Source organism: Mus caroli, unplaced genomic scaffold, assembly GCF_978045245.1.
Source record: "Mus caroli unplaced genomic scaffold, Mus_caroli_1 scaffold_3, whole genome shotgun sequence".
Classification (NCBI taxonomy): Eukaryota; Metazoa; Chordata; class Mammalia; order Rodentia; family Muridae; genus Mus; species Mus caroli.
Genome location: NW_028227258.1, coordinates 32,946,297 through 32,966,069, shown reverse-complemented (window position 1 = coordinate 32,966,069; position 19,773 = coordinate 32,946,297). Strand labels below are relative to the sequence as shown.

The 19,773-nt window shown below is 40.1% G+C and overlaps 1 protein-coding gene across 4 annotated transcripts in view; it reads right to left on the bottom strand.

Annotated features, from left to right (window-relative positions):
• Ank2 (ankyrin 2) overlaps positions 1-19,773 on the bottom strand; it is a 605,825-nt gene that overhangs the window by 232,193 nt on the left and 353,859 nt on the right. Inside the window, exon 1 of one of the 4 annotated variants that reach the window (XM_085835541.1) lies at positions 8,450-9,147. The exons of the other annotated variants lie outside the window; for them this stretch is intronic. Coding sequence (XP_085691667.1) covers positions 8,450-8,578 — 129 coding nt within the window. The 5' untranslated portion in view covers positions 8,579-9,147. Of the gene's footprint in view, positions 1-8,449; positions 9,148-19,773 lie in introns of those variants that run through there. 4 annotated transcript variants of the gene reach the window in all.

Sequence of the window (19,773 nt, the reverse complement as noted above, 5' to 3'; positions counted from 1 at the left end):
CAATATGGGGAAGCAAAAGATAAATGATTATATGCACATAAAAACATGTTATTTTTAATTTCAACTTTCTAACAGATCTGAATGATAAGTGAGATAAAGTAGCAATCAACAAGTCTGTTTTGCAAATAGACATACGTATAGCCAAGAAATATATAAAAATGTGAAAGAACACTACATTCTTTTTTTTTTGATTAGGTATTTTCTTCATTTACATTTCCAGTGCTATCCCAAAAGTCCCCCATACCCTCCCCCCCCCATTCCCCTACCCACCTACTATATTCATAACCAAATAATTTAATTAGATTTGTAGCTTGATGGCAATTGTTGTTCCCTGATGATTCTCTTCCTTCATGCCACTTCTGTTGAAGTGTTCCCCATGACAGAACAGCACATCAGTGGCAAACAATGAAAGGACATGTGTATGAAAGGGCCACAGTGGGCAAGACACAGACTGCTTTCCTCTGGCAGAGATGCTAATGTCCATTCCAGAAGTGAGCATTCCAGAAGCCTGTACAACAAAGTACTGAATTTCTTTCTAGCTGCCCTGGAAGCTGCTGTAGCCCGTAAGAGAATGAGAGAGCAGTTGAGAAAACTATTCATGGAAAACACTAAATCAACAACAAAACAGAGCCCCTGGCACTGTAAGAAGAAGAGTGGTGGAGCTCAAGCTAAGGAGAGCTTCCTTGGAGATGCCTCCATCTCTCCCCAGCTCCTTTCATGCCATTTCCTGTGATTCCCTAAGGATCAGTCCAAGCCAAGCATGGGAAACAAAAAACAGCTTCTGACTTGTGTTAGGAGCTGGAGGAGCATCAGCTTCTCTAAATATTTGAGGTCTCCCTGGCTGCTAAGTTAATGATTAAATCCCTAGGACATTGAACTGAGTTCCTTCAAAGCAGCACTGCCAACTGTTAAACACAGAACATTTAAGTCACGATGCAGAGCATTCTTTCGATTTTTTTCTAATGAGTTATATAAATCTCTCTCTCTCTCTCTCTCTCTCTCTCTCTCTCTCTCTCTCTCTCTCTCTCTCTCTCTCTCTCTCTCTCTCTTACACACACACACACACATATTCTGGTCCTAAAGACCATCCCATTGTTGCAAGGGCAGGTAAATTGTGGGCCATGAGGCCTTTGGACTTAACTCTTAAGCACTTCTTTCCTCTTCTCTGTGCTCAGAATTAATTGGTTGCTACATACACTAATTAGCCTTATTAGGCTTTCAGAAGGTTTCCTATTACACATGGAAATTTTTTTTCTCAATGGCAATTTAGATTCACACATATAATTATTGGAAGTAAATGGTTGTTGATCTAGATTGCAAGACGAAGAAGAACATAGGCTGGTGGAGAAGTGGAAATGGTGATTCTAGTTGTTTTAGCTTCAGTTTGCTAACACTGAAGAACTTCAAAAACCTGTAGATTGTAGGGCTCAAATGATGGTTCAACACTGCGAATATGTTCTGCTCTTTGAGAGACCCTGGTTTGCTTCTCAGCACCCACATAGTGGCTCACAACCATGTAAAACTCCAGGTCCAGGGGATCTGATGCCCTCTTCTGGTCTCCTCAAGTACCAAACACACACATGGCACACAAAACACTAAAACACATAAAATAAATATTTTTTTAATGGAGGTAATGTTCTGTCTCCCTTCACACTCCCCCCCCTCCCAGAATTCTGAGTTATTTAGGAGATGAAACCAGAGGAGTAAGAGTAAATACTCACAATAAACATTTAAAACCGTATTCTTCTCTGAAACAAAAAAAAGGTCACGTGCAAGAAGCTGATTCCACTAACAACATACACGAGTTTCTAGAATCTGCAGAAAAGCTTTCTTTGTTATTATTTATTTTACTACATACTGTCTGACTCTGAGGATAAAGCTAAGTGGTTTTTGCAAAGAATTAATTTTCAGAAAAATCAAGTAGAAGCGGGTGGCTTAAAAGAAAAATGGTTATCACAAAATGGTTCTTCCAGGTATTTCCACTAACTCAACACCTGTGTAGAATATGTTCAATATCCTGTTTGATGACAAAATAGCTTTCTAAAATTAAGACTTCACTTTTCTCCATGTCTTGAAACTTATCTCAAGCTATAAAATTGAGACTATAATCACATGAATTTGATAGCTGTAATCCTAAACCATTCATCCACTCAGTGACTGAAGAAGGGTCTTCATAATTAAAACTAATAAAATCTCAGGATTCACGGTGTCCGTGAAGGGCACCACTCCTATGGAAAGCCAACAAGGAGCTTGCAAATTAAGCAAAGAGAAAGGCATAGGAGGAATGTCAAAGAAGAGGCATGGGAAAAAGCATGGATGTATGGAAGCTTTCGCATTTAAATAGCTATCCTAGAACTGTTTTAGTTGCATAGGAAATGGAAAGTAACTGTAGCAAAACTTTTCAATATTTATTTATGAGTGAACCCTAGTCTTGAGAAAGGCATCTCCAATCACTATCACTAGTAGAGTTGCGTATAGTAGAGTTGCATACAGTATAGTATAGTATGGTATAGTATAGTATAGTATAGTATAGTATAGTATAGTATGGTATGGTAATAGTATAGTATAGTTGCATTTGTATAGTTAGTAGAAATACACACATGCTGAATGAGTTGTAGAATTTTACAGAAAGATGACTGGCTATAGCTCTATAAAAATGATTATTGAAGCCAGACGTGGTGGTGCACACTGGGGGACATAAGCAGACAGATCTCAAGGCAGAGTTCAAGGTTAGCCTGGTCTAGAAAACCAGTTCTAAAAGAGTCAGAGCTACACCGAGAAACCCTATCTTGGGGGAGGGGAGGGAAAGCTGGTTGAAATTTTCAGTATGTGGAGAGTTCTAGAATATAATGCATCACACAGGCCCATGTTATTCTGTTGCCGTTCGAACCTTTAAACCTATGTTTAGTTTGGTGCCCAGAAATCTCTGTACATTTACAGTTCTAAATTCAGTAAGTGTCACCGTTTGCAGACTGCAGCTAGCCTTTGGAATCTGGCTGCCTCGTGCGTGAGCAGAAGGCTCAAGGACAGGAATGATGACAAGCTTCCCCACTCTGTTCCCACGCAGCAGCGCTCGCCCACAGGCCACAGGAAAAGCCAGCACTGCATGTCACTAGAGTTTACATGTCTGTACTCTCCCATTATCCACGGGGGATACATTCCAAGACTCCAGTGGACTCTAGGAAGAGCACTAAACACTACACACACTGAATAGTTCCTATATATGTAGATCTATAGCAAAGGTTGGCTTATAAAGCATTCCGGTAGTAGACTAATAACAAACAATGATAAAACAGAGAAGTTGCAAAACAAAAGTTGCGACTCCTGGTCACTGAGACCATGGTAATCCAAACTGGATAACTGAGGGGCCAATGAGTTACGACCTAGTCATACAAAATAACTCAAAGTTCTAGAAAATACTCCCCTCATAGTACAAATAAATAAAACATAATTCTATTTAAAAACACTCCAATACTCCTGTAAGAAGCCTTCCTGGTCCATTGCATACACTCATTAAGTATTCTCATTGTCATCAAGTATAAATCCAAATGGAAAATATAAAGAATAAAGACATTGGCCAGGGCATCTCATCGAGGCAAAGCTGTACACAGCAGGTCTTCTTCCTCCAAGACAGTATGATGGTAAAATAAAGGGAAGGAATGGCCAGAAGTGCTCCTTTTCTCTGAAGAATTATTTGAAAAGGACTTAGAAAAGACTAATTTTATTTTCTATTGCATCCCATACACTACCACCTTGAAATTTAATAAATATAAATATACAAGTCCATTTTATAAATCCTGATCAAAAAGAAAAAATAATAAAAGTGATGTCAATAGTCTATCATGGGCAGCAACTGGCCATGATTTAAGGTGCAAATCTTGACTTCAAAAAGTTCATTACCTAAGAAACTTATTAAATGTTTGGAAGTAATTATAGTAAAATCACAACCTTAAGTTTATCTAGTTTCCCTCAAATGCATTGTTTAGTCAAGCCCTTAAAATGCTTAAATTTCTTTTGGTTGTAGAATGTCATTATGGAGGTGAAAAACTTGCAACATTAGTAGTTTAAATGGTTTACTTACAATGTTCATTGTTGGTACAATCATGCTATCTTCTTTCCCTAGTGAAATTTGGACCCAGGCATATCTAAGTTCAAATCCCAAGCCTGCCACTTAATAGCTATCTATGACTAAGGAAGATCCACTTCTGAGTCTCGGTTTCCTTGTCTGTGAAATCAAGAAGATGTCTAATGTATACAGTTGTTATCATTGCAGTTAAATGGATCAATATCTATGTATCCAATATAAGGTCCTTCAGTACTTAATAAATTATATTTTAAAGGTTCTAAAAGGTCTATCAGTTTTAACATTATGAATCAATAAGCTATTCATTAAAAAAATAGATATCTGAATATGGTAATGTATGCTTTTAATACTAGCTCTCAGGAGTCAAAGGCAGGTAGATTTTTTATAAGTCCAAGGCTAGCCTTTTCTCTATAGTATGTTCCAAGCTAGACATAGATACATGGTAAGACTTTATCAAAAAAGAAGAAAGAAAAAGAGAGAGAAATTGATAAAGAGGATGATGTATATGTACACAATTGAGCTTTTAGTCGTGCTTGTATGAGTGCATGTGTGCATGTGTGTGTGTTGGCATATGTTCATGTTGGGGAGGGTGCCCATTATGCATGCAGAGAGAGGCCAGAGGGGCACAATGAATATCCCTTGCTATCACTTCCTTGAGAAATATTTCCTTGCAACAGCCTCTCGATAAACCTAGAGCTGTGCTGGTAGGCAACCCTGAGGGATCCTCATGTCCCTGCTCCCCACAGTACTGGGTTTACAGATGCACTCATGGCCAGGCCTGGCCCTTTACATGGATAACAAAATCAGAGCCCTTGTCCTCATGTCTGGACAGCAAGAGGCTCTGACCCTCTAAGCTCTCTCTCTAGTCCCCACAATGGACTTTTGTTCAAACATAAAGAACAAGTTGTGCCAAGAAAATGGATAGATAGATCATCACTTCATCAAAATAAACTAGACTAGATAACACAAATAATTTTTATGTGAAATCTTAAAAGAAAAAGACATTAGATGGGGGATTAAGAGGCAGGAGGAAAGGGTCAGTTGGAATGAGAGAGGAAAAGGGAGAAAGTAAATATGACCAAAGCTAATGCTGAACATGTATGAAAACATCATGCTTTATGATTCTAGTGAACAGTGTAGACATGACAGACTCAGGAATGGTTAGTCCATTCTGAGAAATGAGAGATGCAAAAGCTTCTTTGACAAGTCGTAGTGAACATAAGGTTAAAGGGGAAAAGTCACTTAGGTATATATACTTTGCTTTTAGAAATGTAACTGTGATGTCACTCTTATGCATTCCTTATACATGATTTTCAAGTTTTAAAAAGTACAGATGGGAAATAGGCAGCTGTAATATATATATATGGATGGATATATATACTTGGAATTACTTTTTAGGGATAGGGTTGTCTTGCCAGCATAAGAATTCTGATACTTAGCTATTCCATCTGGCAGCTCGGGTCTCAAATACTAGACTTCTAGTATAGGAACCAGACTCTGTACATATGAAGATTATTCAGTTAACACTAAGGTGCTAATTAGACCAGAATAGCCTCTTACCCAACAAATGATAGATCAGTGTGCTATCTTTGAGCAAAGAAGTTCAAAAGAGTTTGTTTCAACAACTCTTGAACTCATTCATTTGCTTAAAGCTTAAATTCATTTATTATACTTCATATTTCACAAACACAATGGACATGCCATATACTCCACTTAAATATTACTTATCCAGTCAAGGAAGCCTGAACATTTTGCTGACAATGAGGTTGAAATGAAATTCCTTAATATGCATATCATTGCCTTTCTTAAAACCCAGAAACAATAAGTTAGTATTATGAATTTTCATCAAGAAGAGAGTAGGACTGAAGTTTACAAAGAGTTAAAATTTATTTTAAATAATTTATGTAATACAAAGCAAAATAAATATTTCTTAATTAAGTTTACAAAGTTTATAAAGGCATATGAAAATAAATCCCAAATATAAGGCTACCCTAATTGAATTATTTTAAACATCAATGGTTATATCTTGGTAAAATTTCCTTTTAAAATCAATGTATTCCCCCAAGCTCTGTAGTTTTATCTGCACTGGGGATGGCTCTTCTCTGAATCCGTTGCATAAAGGATTTCATGGGTAAGAAGCCTTCCATAGATATGAAAATTATACTCTATATACTCTATTGGTTCTACAACAGAGGTACTACCTTACAATTATGACATGACATCAGCAGAAACCATGATCATGTTAAAATGATTTCTTAAGATGATATTCTAGAGCCCAGTAACAGGCATTTTCAATCCTCCATGAGCTGCCATCTCATTACTTCGCCCTAAGAAGTAATCCTGAACTGGGACTTTTTTTTTTTTTTTTTTTTTTTTTTTTTTTTTTTTTTTTTTTTTGTCAAATCACATTTGAAAACTAGGTTGGGCTGGAATTTGGGGTAGGGGAAGTTGTCAATCTAGGAAAGACACTTGCTATAGCTTGGAAGTACACCCATCATTTGGTAAACCTTTATTGTGCTGTGTAATGCTGCATGCATCTGCCATAGAAGAAGTTTTTATGAAAACAGAAGAACGAAGATAAATACTGTCAAATTACTCTGGTTCTAGGGCAATGATATCTAAATTTGCCCAGATGATCTTGTCCTGTTATACCAGCAACCAATGATCTTGCTGACAGTGCCAGGTTCAAGCTAAAGTAAGACGGCATCCAAACAACCGAGAGATTCCCAACAAGTACCGGCACTTGCCTTTTTAATGATGCAACTTTTTCAGGAGTAATGAGGTTTAGGGAAAGAATGGCAGTGAACTCCATGTGGAAACCAAGAACAAGACAGTCTAACAGTTCCCCAGAGAATGGATGCAAGGCACTTGAGCTAAGCAATGTTATGGGGTCTCAACTGGATGCTGTTCAAGTATTCCTGGCCAAGAAATAATACACCGTAGTTGAGGGAGCAAAGATTTAAAAGGATATAAATACACAAAAAAAATGCTTCAGGCAGTAATGTTCTATGGAGAGGATTAAAAACAAAACTATAGGAGCCAGAGAGGAGGAAATCCACTCCAACCAAGATGGCCAGTAAGACTCGGGTACTGTAAAAGACTCCAAGCACTCTTGAAACAAGGCATTTTAAAGGTCACGTAAACAGTACTACATTTTCTCCAGAAGAGAAGCCACTGAATACACTAATTTTGTTTCCAGATAGTAATCATTAGATCTGATACTAATCATTTGATCTAACTAGTGGAGAAGTGGAACAGCATCAGGATGAAGGAAGATCTCAACTCACTGTGGCTCCTTAGATGTCTCTCAAATTTAAAATTTAAAAAAAAAAAAAAGGCAATGACAACGCTTCTCAAATGCACAGGTGAATGTGGCGATCATGGAGGAAACAGGGAAACCGTCCCTGGAGCACATGCACTAGCAAACCTGTGTGTCCTTTTGCATCTCTTAATCTCAGAGCTTGTGTACAAAACACTATTTTTACATTCTGCTAATGTAATATACCATTTGTCATCTGAAATTATTCAGTGACCTAGTTTGTTAATTAAAGTGTTTAGATACAACAACTTCTTTACAGTCAGGCAACTGGCTGAATGAGTATCTCATTACTGTCAGTTTGTAAGATTTATATTTTTAGGGAAATTTAATATTTAAAAAAAGAAAAAAAAAAACATGTTTCGGAGAAAGACAGCCAATCTGCGGTTGGCTTACTGTTAGGAGAGTCGATGATTCACTGCCTGGGTGAGCTAGCTATTTCCACTTAATTGCCAGCAGTAGAAAAGTAAATTACAGAATTAATAATAGAAAATAAAAATTCTAAAAATGCAGAAGCACAGATCACTGCATCCATATTTTTAGCCTATTCTAGTGTAGAATAATGTCAACACTCAAGAAGGCAAGGAAGGCACAGATCCTGTGGCTTATTCCCAATCAGAGATCTTGATTGAAAATACCATCGGTGTAGAAGTGCCCGAGGTCCAGTAGTAGACACGGGCAACGCGAAGAGGACAACCCTCTGGCCATACAGAAACCCTTCCTTCTTCTGTGAGAGTAATCTGGAAGACTAGAGAACCGGGCTTTAAGACGAAATGATCTAACGGAGGTTCGAGAAAAGATAACGGGAAATGATGGATTTTGCTTTGCTTGACCAAAGCGAAGGAATTCCATCCTGCTCAGACATCTCCTCCCAATGCAGCAAATTCAGGCGAGAGCTCCTCTGAGCTGCAAAGTGTGCTTGGAAATGGTGCAGGGGAGGGATGGAAAAAGGAGGATGAAGTTGTCCATTCTAAAGGCTGAAGATTCTACACGGCGCTACAAAAGGGCGCGGGGTGGGGGGAGGGGGGCGCACACGAGGTTCTCCATACCTTTCTTTTCCGCTCCATCCGATCCCTGGGGATTTTCCGTTGTTTTTTTCTCTCTCTGTCCAGATTTTTTTCCTTTTCATCCAGTTCAGCCTCTCTAACTTTTTTGATAGAAGCAGCAGCGTGAGCCATTTTGGCAGACGAAATTGGCAGAGGATAACTTTCCACTCCCCAGCAATACAGGTGATTTGACTGCTATGTGGAGATGTGATTTTTTTTCCCCCAGCAGAGCAATGGCTGGCAGACAGAACACTCACAAAATAATCCACTCCGCCCCCGAGCTAGGTCATAATCTTGCTCCAGCCTCTGCAGCACCCATAATTCACTCGAGTGTCCCCCTAGGTTGCGAGCCGAGCCCCTGAGCAGCCCACACCTGCACACAGGCATGCACAGGTGAGCGCCCACGCTCAGCAATGGTCCCGGGGGAGGGCGGAGCTCTGGACCCGGAGCTCCTCAGCAGTTGGGTGGCCCCGAGTGCAGACAAGCATCCTAATAGTTGCAGAAGCCTTCCTTAGGCGCTCATCACCAGTTGGAACGGTCTTGGGGGACTCCTCCAGACAGTCTGTCTTCAGACCGGAGCCAGGAAGAGGCCACCTCGGTGAAAGTCCTAGGGGGGGTGGGGAGTTCTCTGCCGCTTGCAACCACACCTCTATGCAGGGCGAGAGAAAATGGTGCAGTCTCGCTAAGGACCCGGCGCCGCCGCTGCTGCCGCCGCCGCCGCGGTTGCTACGGGCAGCACGTGACATAGATGCCTGCGTCTTAAATCCCTCAGCCCTTCCCTTCTCCAAGGTACATTTGGAGAAAATAATCTACGCTGCGGGGCCGGGAGGAGAGGAGCAGAGCTGGAGTGACTTGCCACTTGCAAGGCAGAGAGGGAGAGAGCGGGTCTGGAAAGGACTGGGAGTTGCCCGGGCTCCCCGGTGCGGTTTTACAGACCCACGTGAGGCCGCCTTAGCAGCTTGCTTTGGCAAGGGATCAAACCGGGCTGTATGTCAGTGAGCACTGTATAAGCCGGCTTTGGCGAGGTTACCCTTTGGAAGCAGGAGTAGAGGACCGCAAAGAGGAAAGCAAGCACCCCCGAAAACCATCTTCCATCAGAGGGACACGCAGGTACCCAGTTAGGCGTCTTTGAAATTCGCAACGCTGTTTTAACCTACCCGTGAACGTGACAAGCAACGGAATGAAATCAAGTAAAATTAGAATTTCTGGATGTTCTCTTACATACTCAGTATGGAAATACAGGGGAAGAACATAGTGTATAAAATGCAGATGCTCCCACTATACCCACTAGGGAGGAGAAAATCACCTGTAAACTCAAGCTGGAAATCTCCAATTACAAACACTATCCAATTTTCCTAAGTTTGCTAAAATTTTAGCAAGGGCTGACTGAATACTCTCGGTGTCTCTTTTTCTAGCTGGACAGAGTCACAACATTGTTTATCCAGATGGATTGTGAAGGCCCTTCCTCTTCAACCTTCATATTTTAGAGGAACAAAAATTATGAACACTGTAGCAACTGGGAGGAAAACAATATAATCTGATTCTACATAAATCCTATAAGTAGAGAAAAATGTTGAAAGTGTTCTTAGAAAATGTTTATAATGAAACTCTTCACTATGCTAATGTAACATTTTTAATAACAAACTCTATGTTTATACATGAAGGATACAAAGCCTCATTTTGCCCCAGTGTGTGAAGAGAGTACACTAGTGAGGCTTTGGCTTGGTTTGGTTTTATGAGAAAATGCTAGATTTTGTACTTTGGTCTTACATGTTTTGGCTTATATAATTTACAATTTTTGTTTTTCATTTAAACTGTGCTGAAGGCAGCAGTTGGCAAACGAGTTCTGTGGTAGTGCCGACACGTTAGTTCTTCATCTGATTCAAATGTTGGTTCGAAGCAGAGAATAATTACCCTGGCATGGGGTCACATGTTATTAGTAATGTGTTAGTTCCAGGGTCAGCCAGCTTAGAACAGATTATGTCTCTTATATAAGAACGGCTATCATCCTCTGGCACCCACAGCTGAGAATCAGATCCACAAAACACAGAAAACCCCACCCACTTCAGCTTGCCTTCAGCCCTCCTGGCCCTTCCCTGGAAAGGTGTCTGCCCAGGTTTCTTGGGAAGTTAACAGATTTGGGGGCAATTCATTTATCTCCTTGGCAAGAGTAGCCACAGTTATCTCCAAGTTATCTCCCCTTCACACGTGTCCTCTACTCTGTCCTGAAATCAAAGCCATCATTACTCAAGGGTGCTTCTGGGAAGCAGGAAGAACCCAGCACTGCCTGTTCCTGGTGCCATCTGGCATTCCCTTGTCTTCTAAATCCTCATCTTTTAAAAAAGGTTTAGAGCAAGCAAGCCACACCTGATTTGTGGATGTTCTTTTAGCTTAGTAATCTGAGTCCTAATGGAACGTGGCTGAGCCTCCTACCGTGGTCTTTCTGTCAGTTGGGGGTGACTGAGGATTCTTCTAGAAGAGACCTTTCCCACTACCTCAGTAGGATCTGCTTCCGTCATCCCATAATACCCTCTCCCTTTGCAGACTTCTCAGTAGGAAAGGGTAAACCACATGGTACAGCAAAAGGTGAGCAGCGCCTGTTGTCAGAAACATTTACTTCTTTCATTAGTTCTTCCTACGCTCAGTGCAGACCCTCTTGGAAAACTAGCCAGTAGCAGCTTCACTATCCTGTTCTCTTATGCCAGGTAATGTTCACATTTTTAAACTTCAAGTTGGTAACTAAAAACAAACCTAAGATACAATTAACAGTTTAGTTTCTAGGACTCTCTAGTATACTTTGTCTCATCATGAAAGAGTGTAATCAGATACCCCAATAGACATTAGTTTGACTGACAGAAACATTACAGAAAAAAAAAAAAAACTGTATTGGCCACATCTTTAGAACCAATAGTGACATGACTTTGCTGATGTTTTCCATGGTATCTTTCCCTGTGACACAAAGAAGCCAAGGTACTGTGCAGATGTGTACAAAAGGCCAATAACATATTCGAGACAGCTTTCCCCGGAGACATCATGCTATAACAGCAGGAAAGCTCAGGTACAGAGCTCTGATAGCTGGATGACCTCAAGGAAAGAAACCGCAGAGGGAGCCACCACTGTGCCATCTTGCACATTCCAATCACAAAACCAGAGATCTCAAACGCTTAATAAACACATTTTAAAATAAGATTGATCACAAATCTGTTTAGTGTGTGCTACGTTCATTTATCTTATTCCCAATAAAGAAATGCATTGCTCCTCTATGACATGAATGCAGAAGGCAGTCCTTTAAAGAAAGTTACATAGATCACATGTCCCTCTACAGTTGGAACTACCTACAGCTGACTTACGCAGCAGTGAGCTGTCGAAGAAGTGACTTCTTAAAGACATCTCTTCTTGTTGACTTGGTAAAATACAACCTTGTCTATGATTATATTTTGGTAGGGGGAAAATATATCAACTCTCCTAGGGTAGGGAGTACTGCACACTCACCAGCTGACCTCTGCACAGACAGGGCACCAGGTTCCAGTCCCAGGAGCTCACAGCCATTTAAATGATGCACATACCACATTAAATGGGATCTTCCCCCTCAAGCCTCCAGCAGAGATATAACACCAGCTGCTTTTTGAATTGGTACCAAAAGCCGATTCCTTCCACAAAGCATCTTGACCGACAATGAGCAAAATCAGTGTCTCATCTTCAAAGGTGAGGAACACACAGTCACCCTGTCGTTTACATTTGAGAAGCAGACTTGAGAGATTGCCCTTCGGGGAGGACATGCTTCATTTTAAAGACGGGGCAAAGCCAGCCATTTGCTGTCCTCACTGTGCAGCAATCCATTGATCAGAATCCAAAGAAAATCCTCTGCGACATCAGGCATCAGTAAGGGCAGTGTTCAATATCAACTGAGCTGGCCATATGCAACTTAATCCCTCATGTCCCTCCTCCCTCCGTAGCTCCACCCAGGAGAAGCAGCCATGCAACTGAACAGCATAATCAATCACTCTATACGGTCCAAGTGTGGATGGTGGGAGGTACAAGATGATGATGATGATGATGGTGGTGGTGGATGGTGGTGGTGGTGGTGATGAACCTACTTAGACTGTGATACAAGGGCTGATTCTTAGCAAATGCATGGTGGTCGTCCATATTTGAAATCCTATGTGTTTTCTGAAGGTAATGATGGTTCCAGTAAGAGAAAGCAAGCTGAATCAGTGACTGCCGTATTCTATCACCTTCAGTTTGTTTTCTCTGAAGCCAAAGTCAAAAGCCAATTCTATACTGTAAAATTACTAAGGCCAGGTTTGCGAGTAATACACTGGATCCTACTTTGGATAACTATGATCCTCTAAGGAGATGATTTCTTTAAGATCGCCATGCTCAGGGGGCACTACTTTTTTCTATATCTGCCCTAGGAAGGAAACAAGCACTCCAGTCTAAGTCTAGGAGAGAGAAGTAGCCGACTCAAGCCCTTTCACCACCCTGCCTCAGAAACTTGCCCCAAAAGTTTCCAACTTAAACAGAAAATTTCTAGCAAGTAACATAAGCCACAGATATGGGTCATAAATAGTTACTCTTCTGTCACCACAGAAAAGTTACCCTCTCCCTGCTCAGACCCAGACAATGGTCTCAGTCCGTAGCAGCCAAAGAACCACAGCTCTGAAGAAAAGAAGATTGCTAAGCACAGCATCCCTTCCTGAATATTCCCAAGCCCATGTCCAAGGCATCTCTCTTCAGCCACAAAGTGCAAGCTGCCATGAACGAGGGGCTTGCTACAGCTCAGATGTGTAAGCTCCAACCTGGCTATAGAGATGGGCTGGGTCTGCTCATTGTGAACAACTTCTGACAAAACATCTCTTTGCCACAGCTTCCTAATTTAGAGGGAGAGGGAGGGGACAGGGGGAGGGGGAGAGGGAGAACATGCTATTTAACAGGAAGATCAGCCTACACTGAGACTTATGTGTAATATTATAATTGTATAACTATAATCTTTTAAATTTTTATAATTATAAAAATCTTGTAATTTTTCTTTTACAGGGATATTCTTTGTTCAAAATCAAACCTTTCACACGGTCCCCATCTCATGGCTGTACAATTTCTGGCTGCGGTGCTGTCTCTAATCAAACACCATTCCAGGAGGTCCACAAGGAGGCATCCTTGCCTGTCTCGAGATGAGCACCTTGACTTGCTGGGACAGTGTCTCTCCATCTACTATGAGCAGAAAGCATATGCAGATCTTGGACAGAATGCTGCTTCAGAGTTCTTAAGCATCTGGACTCAAGTTTCAAATTACTTATAAATATCTTCAAATGTTCTCAGGACTTCTCTCTTCCAAATACTGACATCTTATTCTATGACTCACAAATAACGTATCCATAGGTAAATATTAAAAAAGGTATGCTGATTTTGATTACGCATGTGACTGGGGTCAGTAAAGACGAGAATCTTTGACATGGACTTAAACTCCTGTTGGGGATTCACTGTACACCTACTTTTGGTTAAGAGATTCTTCTAAAAGCTCTTGGGTTTGTGTCTTAATCCTCTTGTTTGACCAAATAAAAATTCACCAGGGCTGGCAAGATGGCTCAGCAGGTAAAAGATCTCGACACAAAAGCCTGGTGACCTGAGTTCAATCCCAGAGATTCACAGTGGAGGGAGGAGTGACTGCTGAGAGCCATCTTCTGACCTCCGCATCCCCTGATCCCATGCAAAAAGCCAGGCACATGCCTGTGGTCCCAGTACTGGAGGGGAAGACAGGTGGATCTGGGGCTCACTAGCTAACTGGGCCAGCCTAAGGCCAACAAGAGATTCAGTCTCAAAACACAAGTCTTTGAGGAATGACACTGTAAGTAGATCTCTGGCTCACCCCCATATACACATGTCATAGAAAAGAAATGTTAATAACTTCGGCATCTCAAGGGAAGCTCTCCATTAAGGAAAGAAAATGTGATTGATACTTGTTAAGTTTCACATTTATAAGACAATCTGAAGTATTATTTGTATAAATAGCTTGCTAGAAAACTAAAAAGATTACATAGGACAAATCCATTTTTAATTATTAGTATTTATGTGATGCTAAATTTAAGTCATGTATGTCTTATATTTTCATGAGATATAAAATAGTAATATTTAAAACCCATTAAGTATAGATGAGAATGACTGAGTTATGTGCTATTTTATGGAGCATAAATTATAACCTCTAACACAAAATTCTGTCAATAAACAATTGCTAGAAATATTCCTATCCTTATCAAATTAACAATAGGAATACAAAATAATTGTAGTTTTAGAGTATGTCCAAATCTCCTGAGTTTAACACCAACTGAGTGGTGAATGTCTTCAGTCTCTGCTGTTTTAATCCAAATCTCAAATCATTAAAATATGGACGTAAATATTTTAAGCAATTCTAGGAAAACAATGCTGTGCCTCGTAAAGTCTCTGTATGTCAGAAACTTCAATAAATGTAGAGGATTTATAAAAATATGTCTTAATTACACAGTGCTCCTAAGCAATCATGGTGATGGGGATTGCTTTGCTGTTGATAACAGAACACTGGCATGCTATCACTTGGTCACTTTTTGCCTGGTGTACATGACTGTCATATCCATAAGGCTTTAGTAATGAGATATACGAACATCTCAATCATAAATGAGATATATGAACATAACTGCTTCTGTGTTCTCCACAGCCTTCCCCCACCCAACCAGAAAGTGCTTCTAAATCCATTTTCATTTCTTCATCCAGATAGAAGATATTCTTTTTTCTTGCAACCGTTTTTAATTAACTTACAGATAAAATACACTGCTAGAAAAAAAAATACATTTATTATTCCTATTTTTAACTATGACAAGCAGTTTTATTTTATTTATTTTATGTGAACTTATAGCCCATGGTTATGAAAACCAAAAAGCATGCCTGTTTTGGAAATCACATCTTATGAGAAAGGCATCTTTGAGTCTTTCTGATCAATAATCAAAACACAACCACTAACATTCATGTGTGTGTCCAGCTACTCAGAGACAATCTAGTACTATTACTTAAACGAGCTAGAAATATAGACAAAATATAATTTAATCTATTTTTACCTTATATGCATACCACATGTATGCCTGCAGAGGCCAAAAGGGGGCATAAGATTCCTCTTGAGCAGGAATTATAGCTGTTTGCTAACCACCTGATGTGGGTCCTGGGATTTGAACTTGGGTCCTCTGGAAAAGCAACAAGCTTTCTCTTCACCTCTGAGCCATCTCTCCAACCCCTTGAAATATAAACAACTACATAGCTAACATGATGATTAGGGATTTCTAAGCAAGACTGAAAGGAAATGAAGCCACTAAGAAATGAGCAAGCACAGACAGTGTGTGTTTCCCTAGCAAATCTGCATTCTCTGGGCCAAAAGGGCAGAAGCTGATAGCCAATGTCAACACAAGGTGCAGAGTCAAGTGACAAAGCCTGGCTACAATCATCTGAGACTACAAAGGGAAATATTCAGGCCAAGAAAAGAATTTAAAAAAAAAAAAAGTCATCCCTCCAGCAGATCAACGATCACAAAGCCTACCCAAGTCACTGCACATCTGCTCTGAAGGCGTTATTATCATCCATTCCCTGAAATTATCAGCTCAAATGACACCTCAAGTACAGTGATCAGAATGCAAAACTACTAGGTGTACATTAGAAACCACAGGACAGGGCAGGGTGGCGGGTCTGCAGAGACTTCCAGTGTTTGAATATAGACAAGACAGCATCACACAAGGAGCAAAGTTCTGACTCCCAGGGTAGCGTCAAACACTGAGGATGTTCAGCCGTCTCAGCTCTTGACGTGCAGACTGATTTTGTGTGTTTTTCCTTTCCCTGGTTCTCATAAGCCACCATACTTTCCGTACGAAGAGAGAATGATATCATTGAGCAAGTAAGCAGCACAAGTACTAAGTGAACGGTGGGAGCAATATGCATTGCTACGCAAGGCGTCTGTTCCTCTTAATTAAAGCTTTAATGAGGACACAATGAAATCTTTTCTGTTGATGGCTGCTCATCAGCCACACGCTCTGGGAAAAGCAAATGCCATGGAACCCAAAGCCACTCCAGGTAGTCTAGAGAATAACAGGACCAGCTATGGGAGTAAGACTTCTCAGTGCAGAGCAGGAGGGCTCTCCAAGATGCCTAGAGGAGGACATGACAGCTTTGCCAAATAACACTGTGGGTGGGCAGAGTGCTGTACTCCACTACATGGAGCTGAACAGGAACTGGTTCTGGTGGCTCAGATATAAAAGGCACTTAAGACACAGGGCTTGCTGGAGTACAGTGTATAGAACTTCAGATTAGGTCATAGGGGGGTCTCTCAATTCACCAGATTCCAAAGCAGCACATACGAACGAGCCTTAGTCTTTGGCATTACACGATGGTGGTCCATCATGTACTTCCAGTGGCAGTTTTCCATCATGGCGGTTCAGATGCCTACTATGGACTTGCCATCAGTTGCTATCAATCAGCAACAGATAAAAGAGGAAAGCCAACAAAGGTAGAACATTGCCCCGTCCCCACTAGGAAGCTGATTTCTCTCCCAGGGACAACAAAGTTGACAGTTGAATGGGACCAAGGTCAACTCTTGACTGGAAGCTTGCTGTGCCTTGCTCCCAAATTATCTATGTACTGACCTGCCTATCCACCCAGCCCACATCTTGCTGTCTCATATATTTTAAAGTAAATTATGATAGGTTCTCAGCCCTGTAATGAGTTCAAGCTTATCCAAAGGTAAATATGAAACCAATGGGAGAAAAGGAATTACATTTGCAATATAAAGAGATATAAACATGTAACTATACATATTTATAGTTATGTATAGTTAACTATAGTATAAATGTATACTTAATAAATTTTCATAGAAAAATGAGACATTAAGCCTTTGGGAATTCAAAATTCACTGAGATCTAATAGATAGACATAAGTAAAATAGAATTTTTTTCAAAAACTATAAGTTTTATATATAAAATAAAAATAAATTTGATTGCCTTAAGTAGAAACTCTAATCAATGTTTAAACCAACTAGCCTTCTAAACTTAAAAAAAAAAATCAGTATAATCCTTTTCTGTTTCAGCTACTTTGATAAAGCTAGCTTTCAAGTCTGTCTTCACAGAAAATGACTTGGCTCTTTCCACTAAGATTTATAGGAAAACAGAACAAAGGCTTTGTCAACAAACTAACAACGTGTCCCCATTTTCTCTAATGTCGACACAGTAAAAGCTTAAAGCTCAGTAACTACTACATATTATGTGCATGGTTTTTCTCCCACTATTAAGTTATAGTTTACCACGAGACTGGCATGTTTATTTAAAATCTTTTATCTCCATTGCATTTTTATTTCAATTACATAAGTTAAATATATTTTCTGTTATCTAATGAAATACGAGCTGTAAAAAATGTTCTTGTTTCAAGGGCTTTCAAAATGGCTCCCCAGGTAAAGGTGCTTGCTGTCAAACCTGTTGACCTCAGGTCAATCCCTGGGACCCAGACTGTAGAAGGAGATGACCAAATTCCTCAGGTTGTCCTCTGACCTACATACAGATGCCAAGGTGTGCATGTATTCATGCACATATGTAAATACATAGATAAATAAAATGTTTCTAAAGTTTTCATGAAAAAACAATATCAATGTACAAATGAAAAATAAATACAAAGGACTTACTAATTGTAGTTCCCTAATAATGCTATTGAAATCAGAGTATAGATAGAACTGTAAAATACTGAGGCAGAACCATTAGAAAGATCTAGAAATTCTACAATAAGATTATTTTCCAAATATCTTAATACTTTTTGCTGAATTCAATAGATAATGAACCAGAAAAGGGGCAAGGTAAGACACATAAGTCATTGTTTGTCTAAAAAGAGGACAATGCCACACCCCTAAACAGTAGAAAACTCTCAAACATCAGGTGTTTCTACCAGGATCTTGATCTCAATCATCACTGCAAGAAGATCTAGGGATGGGTACTATAGCAACCAAACTGCTGTAATTTGTTTTGAGACAGGGTCTCATGTATCTCAGGCTGGCCTGGGACTCACAACATAGCCTAGGATGATGATGAACTTTTATTCCTCCTGTCTGTAGCCCCTGAGTGCTGACACTGTAAGAGTGCACAGTCGTGCGTAATCTTACCTGCTGGAGATCTAACCTAGGACTTTCTGTATGCTAGGTAAGCCCTCTACCAACTGAACTACATCCTTAGGCCTGAAATGTTATTTTAAAAAATATTTTTTAAAATATTTATCTTTTTAATAATATTCCCTTTTCATCATCCTTCTACTAATTGATCAAACCAGTTTTGATTTCATTATGAAATGAGGAGCTTCTTCATACAATGGGGAGTCTTGACTTTGAGGTTTGCATCTCAACTTGAGCCCTATGTTGGGAGTATTTCCTGTCCTTTGTGAGCTTCAATTTCTTTTACCATTAAAGGTGATAATGTCTACTAACAGAAGCGACATGCTTTGTATATGTGATAAGTACTCAGCAAGTAGGAACTACAACAATTATTGTTTGAGGGGAAAATATACATACATATATGTATGTATACATATACAGAGAGAGAGTGTGTGTGAGAGAGAGAGAGAGAGAGAGAGAGAGAGAGAGAGAGAGAGAGAGAGAGTATAGAGACATAAAAGGGGGGAAAGCCCACCATGAATAGGCCAGGAACATGATAGAATCATGGTCCAAAATAGTTTGTATAGAAACTGCTGACTGTTAGTCAGCTGCTTTAAACTATCCAGTCATGAGTAAACCCAACATAACCTTGCCCTCACAGTATGGTGGAAGGAGTCTTACAGCAGGGGGAACATAAATGAGAAAGCAAACTAACCAGTCCTGACAAAGCAGAGCTCCTAAGATACACAGCACATCAGGGGCTCCAGAACCAGAGACTTAGAGCCAGCCTCAATCACAATACAGGGTCACATCACAGAGCTTTGGAGTGCAAAAACAAAGCAAAGAACAATTGCCGTTTGACAACCAAGTAGGCGCAATTCCAAGTGGAAGGTTCTGGAACAAGGTCTTTTCTAAACGGTGACAAAGCATCAGGCAACCAGAACTCCTTTTGTCCCTATGTTTGGTCCCTAAAGCCTCTAGTTTTAGTAAAGACCAGAAGCTGGACCCTTCACATAGGCTTCATGTGGACATCTATGAGATAGTGTGAAGAGCATCAGTTCAAATGTTTTCCCCCCTCATAACACTAGAAATAAAGTGATGCTTTTTTTCCAAGTCACAACAAAAGCACAAAGTGTTTTGAACCACAAATACAGCTGAAATCAAAATCCGGCTGGAGAAACTGCTCTCT